This window comes from Myxocyprinus asiaticus, chromosome 39, assembly GCF_019703515.2.
Source record: "Myxocyprinus asiaticus isolate MX2 ecotype Aquarium Trade chromosome 39, UBuf_Myxa_2, whole genome shotgun sequence".
Lineage (NCBI taxonomy): Eukaryota > Metazoa > Chordata > Actinopteri > Cypriniformes > Catostomidae > Myxocyprinus > Myxocyprinus asiaticus.
In genome coordinates, this window is record NC_059382.1 from 12,241,733 (window position 1) to 12,264,474 (window position 22,742).

Below are 22,742 nucleotides of genomic sequence, written 5' to 3' on the forward strand. Positions count from 1 at the left end.
GACTTGAACCAAATTGAACATCTCTGTAGAGACATGAAAATGGCTGTCCACCGACAGTCCCCATCCAACCTGATAAAGTTTGAGAGGATCTGCAGAGAAGAATTGCAGAAAATCCCCAAATCCAAGTGTGCAAAGCTTGTCGCATCATACCCAAAAATACTTGAGGCTGTAATCGCTGCCAAAGGTGCTTCAACTAAGTACTGAGTTAAGGGTCTGAATACTTAGTTGAAGTCAGAAGTTTACATACACCTTGGCCAAATACATTTAAACTCAGTTTTTCACAATTCCTGACATTTAATTGTAGAAAACATTTCCTGTCTTAGGTCAGTTAGGATCACTACTTTATTTTAAGAATGTGAAATGTCGGAATAATAGTAGAGAGAATGATTTATTTCAGCTTTTATTTCTTTCATCACATTTCCAGTGGGTCAGGAGTTTACATACACTTTGTTAGTATTTGGTAGTATTGCTTTTAAATTGTTTAACTCGGGGTAAATGTTTTGGGTAGCCTTCCACACGCTTCTCACAGTAAGTTGCTGAAATTTTGGCCCATTCCTCCAGACAGAACTGGTGTAATGGAGTCAGGTTTGTTGGCCTCCTTGCTCGCACATGCTTGTTCAGTTCTCCCCACAAATTTTCTATTGGATTGAGGTCAGGGCTTTGTGATGGCCACTCCAATACCTTGACTTTGTTGTCCTTAAGCCATTTTGCCACAACTTTGGAGGTATACTTGGGGTCATTGTCCATTTGGAAGACCCATTTGCAACCAGGCTTTAACTTCCTGGCTGATGTCTTGAGATGTTGCTTCAATATATCCACATAAATTTCCTTTCTCATTATGCCATCTATTTTGTGAAGCGCACCAATCCCTCCTGCAGCAAAGCACCCCCGCAACATGATGCTGCCACCCTCATGCTTCACGGTTGGGGTGGTGTTCTTCGACTTGCAAGCCTCACCCTTTTTCCTCCAAACATAAAGATGGCCATTATGGCCAAACAGTTCAATATTTGTTTCATTAGACCAGAGGACATTTCTCCAAAATGTAAGATCTTTGTCTCCATGTGCACTTGCAAACTGTAGTCTGGCTTTTTTATGGCTGTTTTGGAGCAGTGGCTATTTCCTTGCTGAGCAGCCTTTCAGGTTATTTCGATATAGGACTCGTTTTACTGTGGATATAGATACTAGTCTACCTGTTTCATCCAGCATTATCACAAGGTCTTTTGCTTTTGTTCTGGGATTTATTTTCACTTTTCGCACCAAACTACATTCATCTCTAGGAGACTACCTGAGCGGTATGATGGCTGCGTGGTCCCATGGTGTTTATACTTGCGTACTATTGTTTGTACAGATGAACGTGGTACCTTCAGGTGTTTGGAAATTACTCCCAAGAATGAACCAGACTTGTGGAGGTTTTTTTTTAGGTCTTGGCTGATTTCTTTTTATTTTCCCATGATGTCCAGGAAAGAGGCACTGAGTTTGAAGGTAGGCCTTAAAATACATCCACAGGTTACACCTCAAATTTATTACACCTCCTATCAGAAGCTAACTGGCTAATTGCCTAAAGGCTTGACATCATTTTGTGGAATTTTCCAAGCTGCTTAAAGGCACAGTTAACTTAGTGTATGTAAACTTCTGACCCACTGGAATTGTGATATAGTCAATTAAAAGTGAAACAGTCTGTCTTTAAACAATTGTTGGAAAAATTACTTGTCAAGCACAAAGTAGATGTCCTAAACGACTTGCCAAAACTATAGTTTTCTAATATTAAATCTGTGGAGTGGTTAAAAAAAAAAAAAAAAGTTTTAATGACTTCAACCTAAGTGTATGTACACTTCTGACTTTAACTGTATGTCAATGTGATATTTCAGTTTTTTCTTTTTAATAAATTTGCAAAGTTATCAAAAATCAGGTTTTTGCTTTGTCATTATGGGGAATGGAGTGTAGATTAATGTGAAATAAAATAAATAATTTAAAGCATTTTAGCATAAGGCTGCAATATAACAAAATGTGAAAAAAATGAATGGGTCTGAATACTTTCTGAATGCACTTTACTGGTCCGACCTGACAGTAGCCTGTTTAAAATGTTAATAGCGAAAAAATAACCGGTTATATTTGTGATGTAGCCTTAGCTTGTGTCACTTATTACAAGGCTCCTTTTACATATTCTTATTCTGCTTTTGAAAATAATCCAGAGAGTGATCTAGTAATAGCTGAGCGCTGTTTGACTGACAGGCAGCTCATGTATGTGTGCTTTACATACGCATGTGCTCCGGGAGCGCTCTGGGTAATGCAGATACGCTCCTGAATGGTCAAATACATTTAAAAATACCACCAAAATGCTCGTCTTGGTGAGGTATTCGTGTAAACACAGTGAGTTATGTTTAAAGTGAACGTAAACAGTGGGGAAAAAGCAGATTTGTATCAAAATTATGGACTTGCAGTGTTGGGGAAGCTACTTTGAAACTGTAGTTTGACAAGCTTCAAGCTACTCATAATTTTAAGTAGTTAAGCTATAGTCAAGCTGCTCTTTTGAAAAAGTAGTTAGCTACACTACAAGTTACTATCAAAAAGTAGCTAGCTACATTGAAGCTACTTAATGAGGCAATATTGTTTTTTAAATGTTACTATTAAACCAATAATATTAATAACAAAATGTACACTAATGACATTTATTAATTGATGTATTTAATACATTTAATGAATAGTACATTAAAACAGTTAATAATGGCCATACAATTATAAAACAACAAAAAAGCCATTCTGGCCAGGTGTAGCCTACTTTTCCTAAAGATCAAATTTTTATGACAAACTCTCCTTGGGCTGGCATTTTTTGTTCTTGTCACATAATATTTAGTGTGGATAATATGTGAATAAAGACTCAGGGCTTGTTTCTCCCCTCACCTGGGTTCATGCTCATTGTATTTTCTGACTTTTTTGCCATTGACATGCAAGTGCCAGCTTTACAGGTCACATACAGCGGTTGCTCTACATATATTTGTTCGCTTTGTTCAGGTCCAAAAAAAGACATATGGTCACCCTAGATTGTTGCATAATAATACATGCCATAAATGATTTCTTTTACCAATCATTTTATTTATTTTACATGAAAATAATAGTTAATTAAATGCAAAAAAATAGAAATCAAATAGTTCTGCATGATAGTAATTATTATAAAAATTAATATATATACTGTATATTTATAAATATTATAATAATACACTCGCTGCTCCCAGTAACGTACAGATGATAAGCAAAATAAATATATTTAGAACAGAAACAAAATCCCTCAAAAGGCAATAACTTTTTGAATTATTTTATTTAAAATAGTAAAGGTAAATATGCTGTTGTGTGATCTATTAAGAACAAAGTGTCTGAAACATTCTTTGTTACATAGAAGAATAAAATGGTGTTTTTTTATAATTTTCAGATTTACCTGCCCCTGTACATCTTGTAAAGGTAAACAAACTGTGGTTGCTCGCTTTATATAATCATCAGACAATCTCTTATCCAAGTGAGCTGTAATAAGCTCTCAGTAGATGGCGGTAATGCACTATTTTAGTTTGTGATCTTCCGTTACAAAAGAAGACGCTGCCTGATTCTGATCAGCAGACTGCCAGATCGTCTGACGTTTTGCTGGTAAAAGTTTGGCCTCTACGCAATAAGGAAGGCTATTAGTTATAATCTGACCAACATGATGTAGCGTTTGGTCACGCTACACCGCTACTTGCTGGAGAAAGTAGTTCGCTACTGGAAAAGCTACTGTTTTAAAAGCAGCTGAGCTACTGTAAAGCTACTGAAAAATGTAGTTAAGTTAGTAGCATCACTACATGTTTTTAGCTACACCCCAACACTGCAGACTTGTGAGTGTACATGTAACCTAGTAGACCTGCTGCATAGGGCTTGGTATTGATACAGATTTCCTGATTCAATTCCGATTCCCAAGCTCTAGATTCGATTCCGATTTCGATACAATATCAATTCATCTGGCTTTATTTCAGTTATAATGTCCCTTTTGCTTACATATAAAATAATTTATCCCACAGCTAATGCTGTTAATTATACATGGGACCTTTTAACTAGGTTCATTAGGAAAATATTAATTTTAATAATTATATTTTATTACTTTTTCATAATTTGTCACATTTTGGCTTTTTAAAAATCAACAAATAAATGTATCCAATAAATAAGATATTATATTTTATATATTTTGTTAGATTTATTGTTAAATTGCATAATATGTACTGTTTACAAGTATTTACATTGATTTGTTGAACACGTGCTAAAACCGGTACTGTCTCTAACAAAAAACGTCATTTCTGTAAACAGCGCCTTTAAATGAGCGCATGTTAACTAGAGAGGACCAGGCTTTACCTCATTACAATTAAATGTTTGTTTTTGATCAACAACTGACTGTAAATAACAAAAAGGATATTAAAAAGAGACAGTATTCAATGACTAATGGGTTGCGTGGATCTTGTCTTGGACACACGTTACATGGAACAACTTTTAATCTCAACACACGCATTGAGTGAAAGATCGATCTTGGGATTTAAGAAATGATAGAGATCATTCAAAATAAAATCTTGATTAATTGGAAAAACAATATTTTTACCCAGGCCTACTGCTGCAGTAGTTTTGTCGCATTTCATTCTGAATGTTATTTTAATACTTGATACTGCTGTTAAAAAAGCACTTTCTCATTTTTTTATATTTTATATCTAGTTTTTTGTTATTTTATTACTCACTGTTCACAATTTAGTTAGTATTATTATTTGTTGTGGTATTGAAGCTAATTTTCTGAATCATCAAATTTCACAAATGACTTCTGTTATTTGGTATTGTGACCATTTATTCTGCATGATAGATCTTGCTGCAATAACATGATGAAAAAGTAGATCTGATTCCACAGAACTGTGAGCACCCCTGCTGTAAATGATAGCGATGGAGGCATTTCTTTATTTGACTACCGTACGTAACATACTACATCTACCATATTACAATAGCCTCCTTCCCTACCCAGCGCATTATACATTTCTGTCACTGAGAATTGAGTTGATTGATATTAGGTTTGGCATCGGCCGTAATTTTTTTACTTGAACATGTAACTATTACTTAAATTAAATTTGTTCTCTCCAGACAAGTAACTTTAACTCGGACAAGTGAATGACCAATGTCCGAAGGACATGACAGTGTCGAGACCTGAAGTAGTAGAACTAATAAAAACAATAGAACATTGACAAAAAAAAAGTGCTTAATGTTGAACAGCAGTATAAAAGATTCAAGGATCAGTGTTTTTATTGGCTAGTATTGAAGTGGTTTAAAGTTGCCTTTGACTCGACAAACAGACCTTCTCACATCTCAAATGTGACCGTACTCTGACGTTGGCACCATCTTCAGGACTTCAAAGCAGATACTTGTATTTTATGTTGTAAGAGTAGAAAACTTTAAATTATTATGTATGGAAAAGCAACCCTCTCTTTTCCACTTTCTTAATGTATTTTTTTTTTCCATTCTTGTAGTTTCCTTTCATAGTCTTTCCTGTCATGTTTTATCATTGTGATCAGGCTGTGACATTTGGTTAGTTAAGGAGAAATAAGCAGAGGCCAGGGTTGCTAGCTTTCTGTAGATTGTAGTTTGCATATTCTTGGAGCATAATTTTTGTGATGCCTGCTTCCTCCTATTTTCCTCTTATCTCTCCATCTCTCTTCTCCTGAAATGAAAACATTGATAAACACACCTATTCAAACAGAGTTACATATATGCATCAGGACTTCTCAAATTACAAATCTCATTAGTTAAAATGCGCATTAAGGTGATGGAAACAGTTGATTTGCAAAACAATGACGTGTTTTGACCATTTGTGCACATTACGAGTGTGCGATAGCTTGATGTGACCGGCCCAATGAAAGGTCCGACCTTGGTACACAATTCTTTGAACATAGTCCTTGACATTTGGAAGTGTTTAACCCAAAGCTGGCCGTTTAAGTGGGTAATCACAATACTCAAGAACAGTTTTGAAAGCGGGCACTCCCAGGTATGTGGAGGCCATTTCAGTCCTCATTGTATCAAATATTACACTTATTCTGTGGCATCTCATGGCAGAAACTTCCACAGAAATTAACATTGTAGCCTCTTCATATTTACTTTGTAATCTGTAATTTTACTTGAAAATTTTGTTTTACTTGAAATATGTTTTAAGTCATTTCACATGACACCTTAGGTTTCCTTAGGATGTACCTTCATACATTTATACACTTCCTGTTTAGTCGACTGACATGGCAGTACTTTCGGACACAGCCATATAGACTTTCTGTTCTGGTCTTGTGTCACTTCCTGTGGCTAGTTTCAACTTATCCTTAATATAATATCTTCACACTCTTAACACATTCACTTTCTGCTTCGGCTGAGTGTTCTCTCCCTTTTCCACTGCAGCATCTTTGCAGCTTTTGTTTTACGTTTGGCTTGGAAAGCAGTTTCTTAAGCCTGAATCACTGATCCTTTTTGGAGGAGATGAATCAAACTGTTCTGAGATCAGCTCTCAAGAAGGCAGAAGTTGTGTTGTGTGCCCTTTCATTTTGTTTGTATGCACTGTGGCTGTGCTGAGTGCAGATGTGTAGTTGCTGTGACCTCTCTGTGCTCATCTCTGCCCTGTAGGCTACTTGCCACTCCCTTCTGAATAAAGCCACTGTAAAAGAAAAAAAGGAAAACAAAAAATCTGTAAGTGTCTTAGAGTTTTATTTTTTCCTATTGGTTTGTTTTTATTCATACCACAATTGCAACATGTTTTTCTGTTTAACTTATTTTATTTTTTTATTTATTTTATTATTTATTTTTATTTTCATGGTTTGTGATTTTTTTTTTTTTTTTTTTTTTTTTTTTCGCCAAAACGTGTTCAGCAACACTTGTGTAAACTGTTGTTTGCAATACGGTTTTCTCACAAACAGACCTCCATGTGTGATATAACATGCTGAAAAAAATAACAGATTAAAAAAAAAAAAAAAAAAAAAACAATGTACAACTTCGGACTACACACTATTTTTGCTTTAAATTTCAACTGGTGTGGACTCGGTTAGTAGTGGTGGGCAGTTGGGATCGATTCAGCTTTTTTTGCCAGAAAAAGCTCTTGTAGTAAAGAAGTCTGTTTTCACTATTGGGTTTGTAGTCTGATCTAACGAGAGTAAAAAGACCCAAGCACATCAGAAGACTGACACTGACTTCGTCTGGTGGGCATTTGTCATATCATAGCACAAATTGCATAAAGGAAACACGACTACTTCATCTGTAGTTTATTCCATAACTTGGCTCTTGTATTAGGAAGTGGAGTCAAAGGCATTTTAATACTGGGTTTTAAGTGATTTGCATCCATTAAATGGGATCCAATGAACATGTTGGTGCTACAATGGGTTCTGTCATGTACTCTGTGTATTGTATTCTAATCTATGGTTATGCATGTTTTCTCTTTGTGAGAAACCATTGGTGTTTTTGCATGCATGAAAATGTTCTTTTCTTTGTATTTGCTTATTTCCTTTCCCTTGAAACCTTCACAACCATCACAATTTATCTTAATAAATTAATTGCCGTTTTTATTATTTCATCATAAAACACTATATTTTGTCTTCAGTAGGTGAAGGCTTAAAATGTACTTGTAATAAGTGAAGACCCTTTGTTGCCTAATTTAAGTCCCTGTCTAATTAATCAAAGTCAGTTGGGAAGGACATAATTCAATTCCCTAAAAATTTAGGTCAGGTTAGGTCAGAATTCACCATGGATTTTGTTTATAAGGCATTGTAGGTGTACTGTTTTGTAGGGTATGTGAACACTGTCACTTAGCATTCAATGTTTATTTTTTCATTTTTTGGTAAAGGTGTTTTTGTATGTGTGTGTGTGTGTGCATTTAATGCATTTCACTATTAAATAAACAGTGAAAGCATTAATTTGCATCCTTGCTGTTGTGCAATTTTGATGTTCAAGTCCCATGACCTATGTTTTTCTTCTTTCAGAGCGAAGAATACACACTCATTGTACATGACACCAAAACATCTTCATTTTTCTTCTACCTTTTGTCATTCTCATTCTTTCTTCTTTCATTATATCCTTATGCAAATTTATAAACTGGTCTCTTTCACTATTAATATTAGATATTCAAATGTAGATCGACGTATTCCTCCGTTAACGTATTCCATTTTTTTTTTTTTTAACGCAGTCAAATTTACCTTTGCAAGGCCAAATTCTGAGGGCGAAGAAGGCATGGCCGGTTGTTGAGCGTGTGTGAAACTGTCAAAAAACCTTAAGGCCACCAGGATTGATTTTTCCGTAGTTTTGGTTTGAGCTTGGATTGAGATTTTATCATTAGCTCATAATTTTTTTTTTTTAAATGTAACTTAATGAATCAAGATTTCTGCATGAATGAGACCCATTGAAATGCATATAAATCTTTATGACATGTTCATTGATTTCACTAAAGTTGGATTTTCAAATTGAATTTTCTTATTGGAACAATTTAAATCCTCAGATTTTTTTGATGAGAATGATATACTATGATAAATTTGACCTTGACCTGTCATAGCATGTCTTGACTGTCATTTATCTTTGTATTATATCCTTCCACTTACCCATCTTTCCTCTTCCTTCCTACCAATTGTGTTTGTGCAGGTGGTCAGCCAGCGGTTTCCTCAGAACAGTATTGGTGCGGTAGGAAGTGCCATGTTCTTGCGCTTCATTAACCCCGCTATAGTTTCACCATATGAGGCGGGCATACTTGACAAGAAGCCTCCACCTCGGATTGAGCGTGGCCTCAAACTCATGTCTAAGGTAAGAGTGTGACACTAAAAGAATGGGTAGATATACACTCACTGAGCACTTTATAAGGAAAACTATTGTCCTAATGAAGTGCCCGATGTGGTCTTCTGCTGTTGTAGACCATCCGCCTCCAGGTTCGATGGGTTGTGCATTCTGAGATGCAATTCTGCACACTACAATTGTACAGAGTGATTATCTGAGTTACCGTAGCCTTTCTGTCAGCTATAACCAGTCTGGCCTTTCTTCGTTGACCACTCTCATCAACAAGGCGTTTCCTTCTGCAGAACTCTCTCTCACTGGATGTTTTTTTGTTTTTGCCACCATTCTGAGTAAACTCTAGAGCAGGGGTTCTCAACGGGGGCGTTCAAATGATGCCAGGGGGCGCTGAGATCAAATTAGTAGAGAGGGGGGCGTTTATCAGTTATAATAATCAAATCTATCATCAAGTTCCTCTTTGCATTCAAACGTTTATCTAGACTTGGAGTATATTAGTTTGTTCTCAATTATATGGGTCGGTATGCATTTGTACCGTGGTTCATCTGATTTTGAAGTCTAGCGACACATCTGAAGTATCTGGTTTAACAGCGTCAAATACACAGGCTGGGTTAAGGGAATGAAGTAGGAGGGCGTTAATCAAAAAACGATTGAGAACCACTGCTCTAGAGACAATCCCAGGAGATCAGCAGTTACAGAAATACTCAAACCAGCCGTCTGGCACCAGCAATCATGCCACGGTCGAAATCACTGAGATCACATTCTGATGGTTGATGTGAACATTAACTGAAGCTCCTGACCCATATATGAATGATTTTATGCATTGATTAAGTAATCGCATGAATAAGTAGGTGTACAGGTGCTCCTAATAAAGTGCTCAGTGAATGTACTTTCGCCTCTCTTTTTGATGGACACTGTCTAAATCGGTATCAACACTAAACTAAACCAAAAATTCATAGCACATAATATTTTGCGCTAGTAAGATTGTAATCTTGAGCTAGTGTGTTATTTGGTTGAAGGGCTGGACTCTTTTAAAACTTGCGTCCTGAGTACCATTCAATTCACTTATCGATCTATACTTTGTGTCATCTTGCACATCGATCTCTGAACTTCTTGTGTAATATAGGATATGCAAGGGACACATGCTTTTGCAGGGTTTGATGTATTGCGTACATTTGGAAGTCAGTTTCAGCATTGTTTACAGACTGGTTTCAATAGGTCTGTGTTGAATAGCAGCACATTGTTGTCAGGTTTTTCAATTTTTACATTATCATTCCATTTAAAAAGTCTTGTCTTATACAACGTATCCCTCTGTCCCACAGAAGTAACGATTGAACTGTAGTAAAAAATGCAATTTATATCAGAACATATATATATATATATTAGATAAATTATTATAGCCACATTGTTTTTCCTTTCTCTGTTTAGATTCTCCAGAGCATTGCTAATCATGTACTCTTCACAAAAGAGGAGCACATGCGGCCCTTTAATGATTTTGTAAAAAGCAACTTTGATGCAGCCAGAAGGTATATTTATAATTGTTTTATTTATTATCTCACATAAATGTAAATGCGTAAATAACTGTAGTATTAATGCTAGTACTGTGTGTAATGTAGTAGTTCTGTTTATCTTTAGTGAAGATTCATGACTTTAGTGGGCAAGAAAAGGCATCAGACTTTATAGTTATGTTGACATTTAAAGGGATAGTTCACCCAAAAATAAGAATGATGTCATCCTTTACTCACCCTCATGTTGTTCCAAGCCAGTATGACTTTGTTTGTTTCTTTTGTTGAACTCAAAAGGAGATGTTAGGCAGAATGTTATTCTCAGTCACCATTCACTTTCATTGCATCTTTTTTCTGAACAATAAAAGTGAATGAGAGTTTACTTTGCGTTCCACAGTATAGAAATTCATAGAGGTTTAAAACATGTGTAAATAACAACAGAACTTACATTTTGGGTGTACTAACCCTTTTACATAACCAGATTTCAATTAAACGGAATGCCACCCTGCCCTTAATCTGGGTTAAATTCTTTATTTAAGGGCATTGGACTGGTTAAACACAATGTTTCCTTAGAATCCGTATGACTTATCAAAGTAACATTGGGATGAAACTTGTCTATTGTTAGTTCATCAACAATTTGTTTTTTGCTTGTTCAATGCAGGTTCTTCTTGGATATTGCTTCTGATTCTCCTCCAAGTGATTCTGTCAACCACAGTCTGTCATTCTTAAGTGATGGCAATGTGCTCGCTCTGCATCGCCTGTTATGGAACAACCAGGAGAGGATAGGCCAGTACTTGTCCAGCAACAGGTAAAATAACTCCTACACACTCAGAGGAGATCTCATGAGCACATCCTGTCATGTCAATTCCATAGATTCAAAAATAGAACGAGACACATGTTGACTGTATTGGTCCATTGCGGACTGCATTCTTTTGGGTTGTTCAGTCACTAACTATTTAACTTATCTCTATACAATATTTTACTTTTGCTGTAAATCTAAATGATTATTTGTCGATTGACTGAGATGGACCCCTGCCCCTCCCCTTCTAATATATGGGTTTCAGCTACACCCATTAAAAACAGGTTCATAAATTCAAGCAAACAGCCATGCAGTCTCCTTAGACAAACATTAAATATAGAATGGGGTTTACCAAAGAGCTTGGCGACTGCCACCAGTAAAATAATTTACTTAGATTGGTGTGGAATAACTTGACTGGCCTGCTCAAATATCAGACCTGAACCTCATTAAATAACTTAAAGCAATGGTTCCCAAACTGGGGTGCAAAAATATTTATAATGGTGGAAAACAATTCTTGAAAATTCTCTTTATACAATTAATATATGTCACTATGAGATCTGGCTTCAGAAGTTTCCATACCTGGCAGACATATTTTCTGCTCTGGATAAGCTTAATTTAAGTCTTCAGTCCTCAGTGCCACTGTTTCCAACATTCAGGACAAAGTTGAAGCACAAGTAAAAAAAGTTCATTTTCTGGTCCAACTGTCACTCCTGTCTGTCACTTCTCCAATCCCATATCTCTCATTTCAAGAGCAACAACAATTACTGGAGTTATCATCTGATGGGAGAGACAGCATACTTTAAAAAAATAAAATAAAAATAATTGGTGGATTTCTGGGCATCAGTAATGGTGGAGTATCCAGGTTTGTCAAAGTGAGCACTGCACGTATTGATGCCCTTTGCAACCACATACTTATGTGAGATAGGCTTTTCTGCACTGACATTGCTAAAAGCCAAATATCGACAAAGGCTAGATGCCAAGAATGATTTGAGGGTAAAACTGTCATCCATTACCCCAAATTTTAATGATCTGTGTGCAAACATGCATGCCCGTCCATCTCACTACAAGAAGGTAAGCAGCAATAATCATTATTTATTTATAAATGAAATTTCTATTTTTATTATTATTAATTTTCTCCCCAATTTGGAATGCCCAATTCCCAATGCGCTCTAATTCCTCAAGGTGGCGTAGTGACTCGCCTCAGTCCGGGTAACGGAGGATGAATCTCGGTTGCCTCCACAGCCGAGACAGTCAATCCACACATCTTATCACATGACTTGTTGAACGCGTTACTACAGAGACATAGCGCATGTGGAGGCTTCACGCTATTCTCCGTGTCATCCACGCACAACTCACCACGTGCCCCACTGAGAGTGAGAACCACATTATTGCGACCACGAGGAGGTTACCCCATGTGACTCTACCTTCCCTTGCAACCGGGCCAATTTGGTTGCTTAGGAGACCTGGCTGGAGTCACTCAGCACGTCCTGGATTCGAACTCGCGACTCCAGGGGTTGTAGTCAGAGTGTTTACTCGAAATGTCTTTTAATGTTTGCTGATACACAGTGAAAGTTTGCAGTTGGTTATTGTAGTTAAAAAGGTGATGTTTAACCGAGATAGGGTGATGGGGGTGCTTGACAAATGTCAAAGAATAGAAAGGGATGCATGCTTCTAAAAGTTTGGGAACCACTGCCTTAACGGAATAGTTCACCCAAAAATGAAACTTCTCTCATTATTTACTCTTCCTCATGATATCCCAGGTGTGTATGACTTTCTTTCTTCACCAGAACACATTTGAAGAAAAATATCTCAGCTCATTAGTCCTTAAAATGAAAGTGAATGAAGATTTCTCTTTTGAAGCTCCAAAAATCACAGACAGTCAGCATAAATATCATCAATACGACTCCAACGGTTAAGTTAATGTCTTCTAAAGCAATATGCTCACTTTTGGTGTGAAAAATATCAATATTTAAGTAATTTTTAATTATAATCCAACGTGAGGGTAAGCTTCAGGAGAGGGTGGAGTCCAAGCTGTCTCTTGTGTGACGTATTCCGTTGCCATGATGCAGAAGTAATGTCAAGTTCTCCTCTCGGTTGAGACATCCAGGATAAGCACACAAATGCACCATTGTGAATAAAGAAACCGATAAATACAGATCTAAACCAAAACCAACCAAGCTACTATACAGCATTCCTCCTCACTTAAGAAGTGCTGCACTTCCGGCTGTGACGTACGTGCCTCAGTTCTCGCGTGTTTCAAATGCCAATGCGATTACATCACACGCACATACCGCTGCAGAACGGAAGCATGATTTAGAGTAAAAAAAAAAAAAAAAGTACTTGACGTTTGTACTGACTCTCCATGATTTTTGGAGCTTCAAAAGAGAGATCTCCATTCACTTGCATTTTAAGGACCTTCTGATCTATGATATTTTTACATTTTTCTGCAAATGTGTTCTGGTGAAGAAAGAAAGTCATACAAACCTGGGATATCATGAGGGTGAGTAAATGGAGAGAATTTTCATTTTTGGGTGAACTATCCCTTAAAGAATTAATTGGAACAGTGACTGCGAGTCAGGCCCCATTCCCCAACATCAGTGCCTGACCTCACTGATGCTCTTGTGCCTGAATGGAAGCAAATCCCCACAGCCAAGTTCCAACATTCAGTGGAAATCCTTTCCAGAAGAGTGGAAGGTTTTAAAGCAGCAAAGAGAGGATAATCTTCCTATTAATGGACATTGTTTTAAAATGAAATGTTCAACAAGCACATACAAGTGTAATGTTCAGGTGTCCACATACCCTTGGCCATGTAGTGCATTTGGAAAAGGTTTCTGCAAATATGTATGTTTCACAATCAATCAGTTTCACAGATCTTATAATCAATCTTTAAACCATAGGGACCACAAGGCAGTAGGCCGCAGACCATTTGACAAGATGGCTACGCTCCTGGCGTATCTGGGTCCTCCTGAACATAAACCAATGGCTGATACTCACTGGTCCAGCCTCAACCTCACCAGCTCAAAGTTTGAGGAGTTTATGACAAGGTGAATATCATTGTTTTTCGAAAACTTTGGTTTATTCTCTTCGAGAGACAGATTCAAGAACTTGGAGAGTAAAGATTTTTTTTTGTGCTGGTGTTATGCTGTGACATTTTTTTGTGCAGTGTGAAAATTGTGAGAGAGATATATATATATATATATATATATTAGTTTTTTTTTTTTTTTTTTTTAAATAAGGTAACAAATAACTCTCTAAACTCCTGTGTGTGTGTATACATACATACATGCATACACTGGCAGCCAAACATTTGGAATAATGTACAGGTTTTGCTCTTATGGAAAGAAATTGGTACTTTTATTCACCAAAGTGGCATTCAACTGATCACAGTGTATAGTCAGGACATTAATAATGTGAAAAATTATTACAATTTGAAAAAAAATTTCAGAACTTCTTAAAATACTTCGAGTTCTCATCAAAAAATCCTCCACGTGCAGCAATGACAGCTTTGCAGATCCTTGGCATTCTAGCTGTCTGTTTGTCCAGATACTCAGGTGACATTTCACCCCACGCTTCCTGTAGCACTTGCCATAGATGTGGCTGTCTTGTCGGGCACTTCTCACACACCTTACAGTCTAGCTGATCCCACAAAAGCTCAATGGGGTTAAGATCCATAACACTCTTTTCCAATTATCTGTTGTCCAATGTCTGTGTTTCTTTGCCCACTCTAACCTTTTCTTTTTCTTTTTCTGTTTCAAAAGTGGCGTTTCTTTGCAATTCTTCCCATAAGGTCTGCACCCCCGAGTCTTCTCTTTACTGTTGTACATGAAACTGGTGTTGAGCAGGTAGAATTCAATGAAATGTCAGCTGAGGACATGTGAGGCATCTCTTTCTCAAACTAGAGACTCTGATGTACTTATCCTCTTGTTTAGTTGTACATCTGGCCTTCCACATCTCTTTCTGTCCTTGTTAGAGCCAGTTGTCCTTTGTCTTTGAAGACTGTAGTGTATACCTTTGTATGAAAGTTTCAGTTTTTTTGGAAATTTTAAGCATTGTATAACCTTCATTCCTCAAAACAATGATTGACTGATGAATTTCTAGAGAAAGCTGTTTCTTTTTTGCCATTTTTGACCTAATATTGACCTTAAGACATGCCAGTCTATTGCATACTGTGGCAACTCAAAAACAAACACAAAGACAATGTTAAGCTTCATTTATCGAACCAAATAGCTTTCAACTGTGTTTGATATAATGGCAAGTGATTTTCTTGTACCAAAATAGCAATTTAGCATGATTATTCAAGGATAAGGTGTTGGAGTGATGGCTGCTGGAAATGGGGCCTGTCTAGATTTGATAAAAAAAATGACTTTTTTCAAATAGTGATGGTGCTGTTTTTTACATCAGTAATGTCCTGACTATTCTTTGTGATCAGTTGAATGCCACTTTGGTGAATTAAAGTATCAATTTCCTTCCGAAACAGCAGAATCTGTACATTATTCCAAACTTTGGCTGCCAGTGTATATATATTAAAGAATATATATTTTATATATTTAAGAATATATATATTTTTAATTAAGGAATATCTTATGATAAGCAAATATATGGTTCAGTTTAATACTGTTAATGTATTTGCAAAATGTTCTGTTACAATTGCTTAATTAAATATTCACCATGCAAGTTTTTTTAAAGAAACATTTTTATTATTATCATTAAAGGCATCAAGTCCATGAAAAGGAAGAATTCAAAGCTTTAAAGACACTCAACATTTTTTACCAAGCTGGCACATCCAAGAATGGCAATCCTGTTTTTTATTACATTGCCCGCAGGTAAGAGCTTTGTTTCTCAAGTTGTGTTGTTTTGTCTCCTACTTATATTATTGTATTTTGAGATGAGTGTTATATAGGGCTGGGCTATTAATACAATTTTATTTTCAATTACGATTTGGCTTCCAACGATTATGAAAACAAGATAATCAAGATAAAATGATTATTGTGCTACATTCCGTTTCACAATAAAAACACCCAGCATTATATCTTTAAAGCATCCTTTATTAAAGTTCAAATAATAAGAAAGCGGGTTATGAAAATAAACTCAGAAACTGGCATTTCCCTGTGTAGTCAGCACTGCATCTATGAGTTTAGTGAAGTGACCAAGGAAGAGATTGAATCTTCTCCCAGCTGATGCACACTCTGGCATGGAGACGCTTGTCACTCGTGCATTTGCTGCAGTTAGATTATAACGTGATGGCTCAAGACGTAGTGAATCATAATATATGTGTCACGTTCACTGTGTGTATCTTATCATGAAGAAATCGGCGATACGCAGCTCTGTTAAGAAGAGAGAGTTTTTTTTTGTGTTTTTTTTTTTTTTTTTTGTTAAAGATGGCTTGAAGTGAACATAAAGGTGAGGGTGTAGTCTTAGCCATTATACACTGAAACAAAATATGTTTTTGATTAATCTTTTTCAGAATCAGAATCAGCTTTATTGCCAAGTATGCTTACACATACAAGGAATTTGTCTTGGTGACAGGAGCTTCCAGTGTACAACAATACAAAAACAATACAAAAACAGCAGCAAGACATAGATAATAATTAAAAATAGTTATACACACACGTACACACATACACATACGTAGTGCAGTCTAATACAAATCTGTTATCTGTTATGTACAGTGCAAATACAAATCTGTTATGTACAGTGCAAATGCTTTTTTTTCTTCTTCCAGAGGAATTAAATGGCAAAGACTAAACTGTGTATTGCACATAGTTATTGCTCAATGGGGCAATTTAACTGTTCATGAGATGAGGGAAAAAACTGTTCCTGTGCCTGACTGTTCTGGTGCTCAGAGCTCTGAAGCGTCGGCCAGAAGGCAACAGTTCAAAAAGGTAGTGGGCAGGGTGAGTAGGGTCCACTTCCAGCCTTTTTCCTTACTCTGGAAGTGTATAGTTCTTGAAGGGGGGCAGGGGGCAACCAATAATCCTCTCAGCAGTCCGAATTGTCCTTTGTAGTCTTCTGATGTCTGAAGTCGTAGCTGAACCAAACCAAACAGTTATTGAAGTGCAGAGGACGGAATCAATGACCGCTGAGTAGAACTGTGTCAGCAGCGCCTGTGGCAGGTTGAACTTCCTCAGCTGGCGAAGGAAGTACAACCTCTGCTGGGCCTTTTTTTACAATGGAGTCAAAGTGTGTCTCCCACTTCAAGTCCTGTGAGATGGTAGTGCCCAGGAACCTGAATGACTCCACTGCTGCCACAGTGCTGTTTAGAATGGTGGTGGTGGTGGTTGGGGTGTTCCTCCTAAAGTCCACAATCATCTCCACCGTTTTGAGCATGTTCAGCTCAAGGTTGTTTTGACTGCACCTGTTCAACCTTCCTTCTGTATGCAGACTCATCATCATCTCGGATGAGGCCGATGACAGTGGTGTCATCTGCAAACTTCAGGAGCTTGACAGAGGGGTCCTTGGCGATGCAGTCATTGGTGTAGAGGGAGAAGAGTAGTGGGGAGAGCACACTTCCCTGGGGGGCACCGGTGCTGATTGTACAGGAGCTGGAAGTGAGTTTCCCCTGTCTCACAAGCTGCTGCCTGTCCGTCAGAAAGCTGGTAATCCACTGACAGATAGACATGGGAACAGAGAGTTGGTGTAATTTATTCTGGAGTATAGCTAGGATGATGGTGTTGAAAGCCGAACTGAAGTCCACAAAAAGGATCCTTGCATATGTCCCTGGTCTGTCCAGATGTTGCAGGATATGATGCAATCCCATGTTGACTGCATCATCCACAGACCTGTTTGCTCGATAAGCAAATTGAAGGGGATCTAGAAAGGGTCCAGTGATGTTCTTGAGGTGGGCCAACACCAGTCTCTCAAATGACTTCATGACCACAGACGTCAGGGCGACAGGTCTGTAGTCATTAAGTCCTGTGATTTTTGGTTTCTTTGGGACAGGAATAATGATCGAGTGTTTGAAGCAGCATGGGACTTCACACTGCTCCAGTGATCTATTGAAGATCTGTGTGAAGATGGGGGCCAGCTGGTTAGCACAGGATCGAAGACGCGCTGGTGAGACTCTATCTGGGCCTGAAGCCTTCCTCGTCTTTTGTTTCCGAAAGACGTGGCTCACATCATCTTCACAGATCTTAAGTGCAGGTTGAGTAGCAGGAGGGGGGAGGAGGGGGATTGGAGGAGATGTCTGTGTGAAGTGAAGGTCAGAGTGGGTGTGGGGTGTGAGATTGGGCCTTTCAAATCTGCAGTAGAACACATTCAGGTCGTCAGCCAATTGTTGGTCCACCACAGGGTTGGGGGTAGGAGTCCTGTAATTTGTGAGTTGTTTCATGCCACTCCACACTGATGCAGGGTCGTGGGCTGAAAACTTGTTTTTCAGCTTCTCAGAGTATCATCTTTTAGCCACTCTGATTTCCTTGTTCAGTGTGTTTCTGGCCTGATTGTGCAAGACTTTATCCCCACCCCTGTAAGCATCCTCTTTGGCCTGACAAAGCTGCCTGAGCTCTGCTGTAAACCACGGTTTGTCATTGTTGAACTTTAAGTCCTAGTAGGAATGCACATATCCTCACAGAAACTGATATATGATGTTGCAGTATCTGTGAGCTCGTCCAGGTCTGTGGCTGCAGCCTCAAAAACACTCCAATCCGTGCAATCGAAGCAGGCTTGTAGTTCCCGCTCTGCTTCATTGGTCCATCTCTTTACAGTCCTTACTACTGGCTTGGTTGATTTTAATTTCTGCCTGTAGGTTGGAAGAAGATGAACCAGACAGTGATCAGAGAGTCCCAAAGCTGCTCTAGGGACAGAGCGATATGTATCCTTTATTGTTGTGTATCAATGATCCAGTATATTTCTGTCTCTGGTGGGGCATGTAATGTGCTGTTTGTATTTGTGCAGTTCACGTGTGAGATTTGCTTTGTTAAAATCCCCAAGAAAATAATAACTAAGTCCGGGTATTGTTGTTCCGTGTCTGTGATTTGATCAGCCAGCCGTTGCAGCGCCGCATTCAAACACACGTTTGGCGCGATATACACACTCACCAGAATAAACGAGGAAAACTCCCGCGGCGAGTAGAAAGGCTTACAGTTAATAAAGAGCACTTCCAAATTAGGACAGCATATCCTCTTTAACGTTGTTACATCTGTACACCAACTTTCATTGATGTAAAAGCATGTTCCACCGCCTCGTTTTCCCCGTTAACTCCGCGATGCGATCCGCTCTGAACAGCTGGAAGCCCGGCAGATGTAACGTGCTGTCCGGAATGGCTTCACTCAGCCACGTTTCTGTGAAGCACAAGGCAGCAGAGGTTGAAAAGTCCTTGTTTGTGCGGGTGAGGAGATGTAGTTCATCTGTTTTGTTAGGAAGAGAGCGGAGATTCGCAAGATGAATGCTCAGCAGCGTTGTTCGAAAGCCCCGCCGACAGAGTTTGACCAGCGCACCAGCTCATCTTCCTCGTCTGTGTCTCCTGAACAACAAAGCCGCACCTCCAACTAAAATGTCTAGCAAAATGTCTGAACATTCAAAAACTGGGAAAAGACTGTCGAATTTTCAGCAGTTTGTCTCTGGTAAAACTGACTGGAAAAAGATTGCTAAACACAGGACAAACAAACAAAAACAACAAAACAATAGGAGCGTTCCACACCAAGGCGGCCATCCGTGGCGCCATCATGATATAAAGTCATCTTTTGGCTTGTTTTCCAAAAATAATATCTAAAACTCAGTGTACATTTACTTTAGGAGATATACTACAGAAGAAAAATTTGTTATCAGAGAATGTTGAATACAATATTTAATCAGGGCTCGACATTAATGCTTGTCCGGGACAAGTGGATTTTTGAAGGGGAATGTGAAAGAGAATTTTAGTTGGCCGACCGGACAAGCAGACTGATTAAAACGGCAATTATGAAAAAATAACCAGCTATATTTGTGATTGCCTAGGCCTGTGTCACTTATTAGAAAGTTCATATTCTTATTCTGCTGTTAAAAGTAATCCAGAGCATGTAATTTTGTAATTCGATATCGATCTAGTAACAGCTGCTTCCTGTTTGATTGACTGGCGGCGTATGTGTGTGTGCTGAAAATGCTTGTGCTAATGTGCACCTGAACGGTCAAATACATTTCAAAAATTCTGCCAAAATGCCCATCTTGGTGAGTGATGTCTAAAGTGAACGTAAACAGTGGACTGCTGCTGTCTAGTGTAGTTTGTCATTATAATAATCAAACAACCATAACAAGAAAATGAGAAAACACTCACTGCTCTTCACTAGGTAACTTTAGTAGCTTTAAAAAGTATTAATGTATTATAATCATACAGTAAAGACCAGTAGTATTTTTAGGTTGCATTTCATTCTGAATGTTTACTTGAATACTTGACATTGCTGTTAAAAACTTTGAAAGCTGTTAAAAAAGCACAGAATTTTCTTAATTTGTATTTTTTGTTCTATTATTTTTAATCTATTTCTATTCATTGCTGTTTTTTATTGTTATTTTATTACTGACTGTTTAATAATCTTGAATAATTAAGAACTTGAAACCATTCTTCCATAATTAACTTATTAGTGTTATTTTTTGTTGTGGTTTTGAAGCTGGTATTGAGAATCGTCAAATTTCACAACCGACTACTGAAATTTTGGTATTGTGATAATCTGTAGCTCTTATTGTACATGGTAGATCTTGCTGCAATAACATGATGATAAAGTAGATTTCATTCCATAGAAGTGTGAACACCCCTGCTGTTAAATGATGGCGATGGAGGCTTTCCTTTGTTTGACTACCATACGTAACATAAAATATTTATCATATGACAATAGCCTCCTCCCCTACCCAGTGCAGTTTACATTTCAAGTTCAAGAAAATCCACTGTTATAAAGACAATAAAAATTACAAAAAAAGTTAAATAAATGCATGATGTTTCTAAAGTCAGTGAGTAATCGTTTTAAATAATCGTGATCTCAATATTGACCAAAATAATCATGATTGTAATTTTTGCCATAATCAAGCAGCCCTAGTGTTGTATTTCACTTCTGTATCCTGTTTGTCAAGTTTATTCTCTTTCTTTAGTATTGACTCAAGTCATGTTTGTTTATTTGTTGGATCATGTTTTGCATAAATACTGCATTGTCCTTGTTATCAGTGCATCAGTGGAGTGTGCTGATTGTGTAGCACGGCATATATAGGCCTAATATATACATTCCTTATTTATAATTGTATATTAATACACTGCAAAAAAAAAAAAGAGATGTTTTTAGGATGCTTAGATATTTTTACTGGAAAATAAGATGAATGTAATGTAATGAAAATAAGAAAAATATTGGATAAGAGTGATTTATTTATTTTTTATTTTTAAGTGTACACATCCTTAATTTTTGCAGGTGGAAGGTAATTTAAAAATGTAAGTGTATTCAACAAAATTTTTCCCATATTTGTGTTTAATCATGTTCCCATGGATTTACAATATTCAAAGTAGATACAAAGTAGAGTGAGTATATGGTGAATCAGTACATGTAACTTTTGAAATTGATTTGAATTTACCATAAATTTGAAATGTTTGTACTGATGCATGAAGGTAATGGCAAAATCAGATTACTAAAATATCAAAATAAATGAAACAATCAATCCTGAAATTATCTGAAAGACAGACATAAGAATATATATATATATATATATATATATATATATATATATATATATATATATATATATTAAAAGTTCAACCGAAGTTTGTTGAATATCGTCACAGGTTTGGTATATCCTGTAGGTTTTAGCTGTGTGACAAACTGATTTAGTCATCAACACCTTGAGCCCCTAGAGAGGATCAGGGTTGCTGGAAGAGTTTGAAAAGTGCAGTGGAGGCAACAGTGTAGATCAGAAATCCAGGCAGCCCCACGATCCCCATAGGTGGAAGAGATTTGGCTGTTGTGTTGGCTGTTGCTCTGGGTGTTGTGTTGGCTGTTGTGTTGGCTGTTGTGTTGGTGGCAGTGATAAGACCATTGCTTGCAATCACTACAGCCAGCAGCAGTAGTATTTGAGTTTTGGAAACCATATTCAGGTCTTTCACTATTTATATGAAGAGATAACATTGAAGTTAAATATTACTCAGTACTCCCCAAACTGTCCAACTCATTGTTGTTGCACCACTACAGTCAAATGTATTGTTTTTTAACACTTGTTAAAAGCCTTATTTATACTAATATTTTGAACAGAGGTTACACAACAAAATATAAGTATTCATCACTTATGAACAGATTGAATATTTTTCAGAATGAACGTTACATTTCATATGAAAAGTAAAAATGCATGGCTGCACAATTCAATGAATAAATGGTCTAGATTACAACTACTGCTGCTACCATTAACTAGCTGAGAAAAGTGTCAATTACAGTATTATTTAGGTCTTCTCCCCTTGCATCATGTAATATAGTATACATTTATTCAAAATTTCAGTAAATGGCTTTTATGCTGCTTTTGTTTTTCAACACAGTTCTTATTATTTTTTATGTGAAGCCTGCATAAAGAATGTTACATGAAGAATATGTCATATATATCTTACAATGTGAAACAGAAAACACACACTGTGGTCTTGCGATCTTATGACCTGATTTAGACAACAACATATGCCATGAATTATTCCACTGGACTAAATATAAAACCAG

At 37.2% G+C, this 22,742-nt stretch overlaps 1 protein-coding gene across 5 annotated transcripts in view; it reads left to right on the top strand.

The window, feature by feature from the left end:
- Window positions 1-22,742, top strand: part of LOC127430221 (neurofibromin-like) — a 174,288-nt gene that overhangs the window by 72,763 nt on the left and 78,783 nt on the right. For 2 of the 5 annotated variants that reach the window (XM_051679821.1, XM_051679826.1), the window contains exons 30-34: window positions 8,653-8,811; window positions 10,222-10,319; window positions 10,960-11,106; window positions 13,995-14,141; window positions 15,810-15,920. In XM_051679821.1, the coding sequence (XP_051535781.1) occupies window positions 8,653-8,811; window positions 10,222-10,319; window positions 10,960-11,106; window positions 13,995-14,141; window positions 15,810-15,920 (662 nt within the window). Of the gene's footprint in view, window positions 1-6,654; window positions 6,718-8,652; window positions 8,812-10,221; window positions 10,320-10,959; window positions 11,107-13,994; window positions 14,142-15,809; window positions 15,921-17,478; window positions 17,889-18,838; window positions 21,263-22,742 lie in introns of those variants that run through there. The other 3 variants (XM_051679824.1, XM_051679822.1, XM_051679820.1) reach the window with 3 other exon arrangements.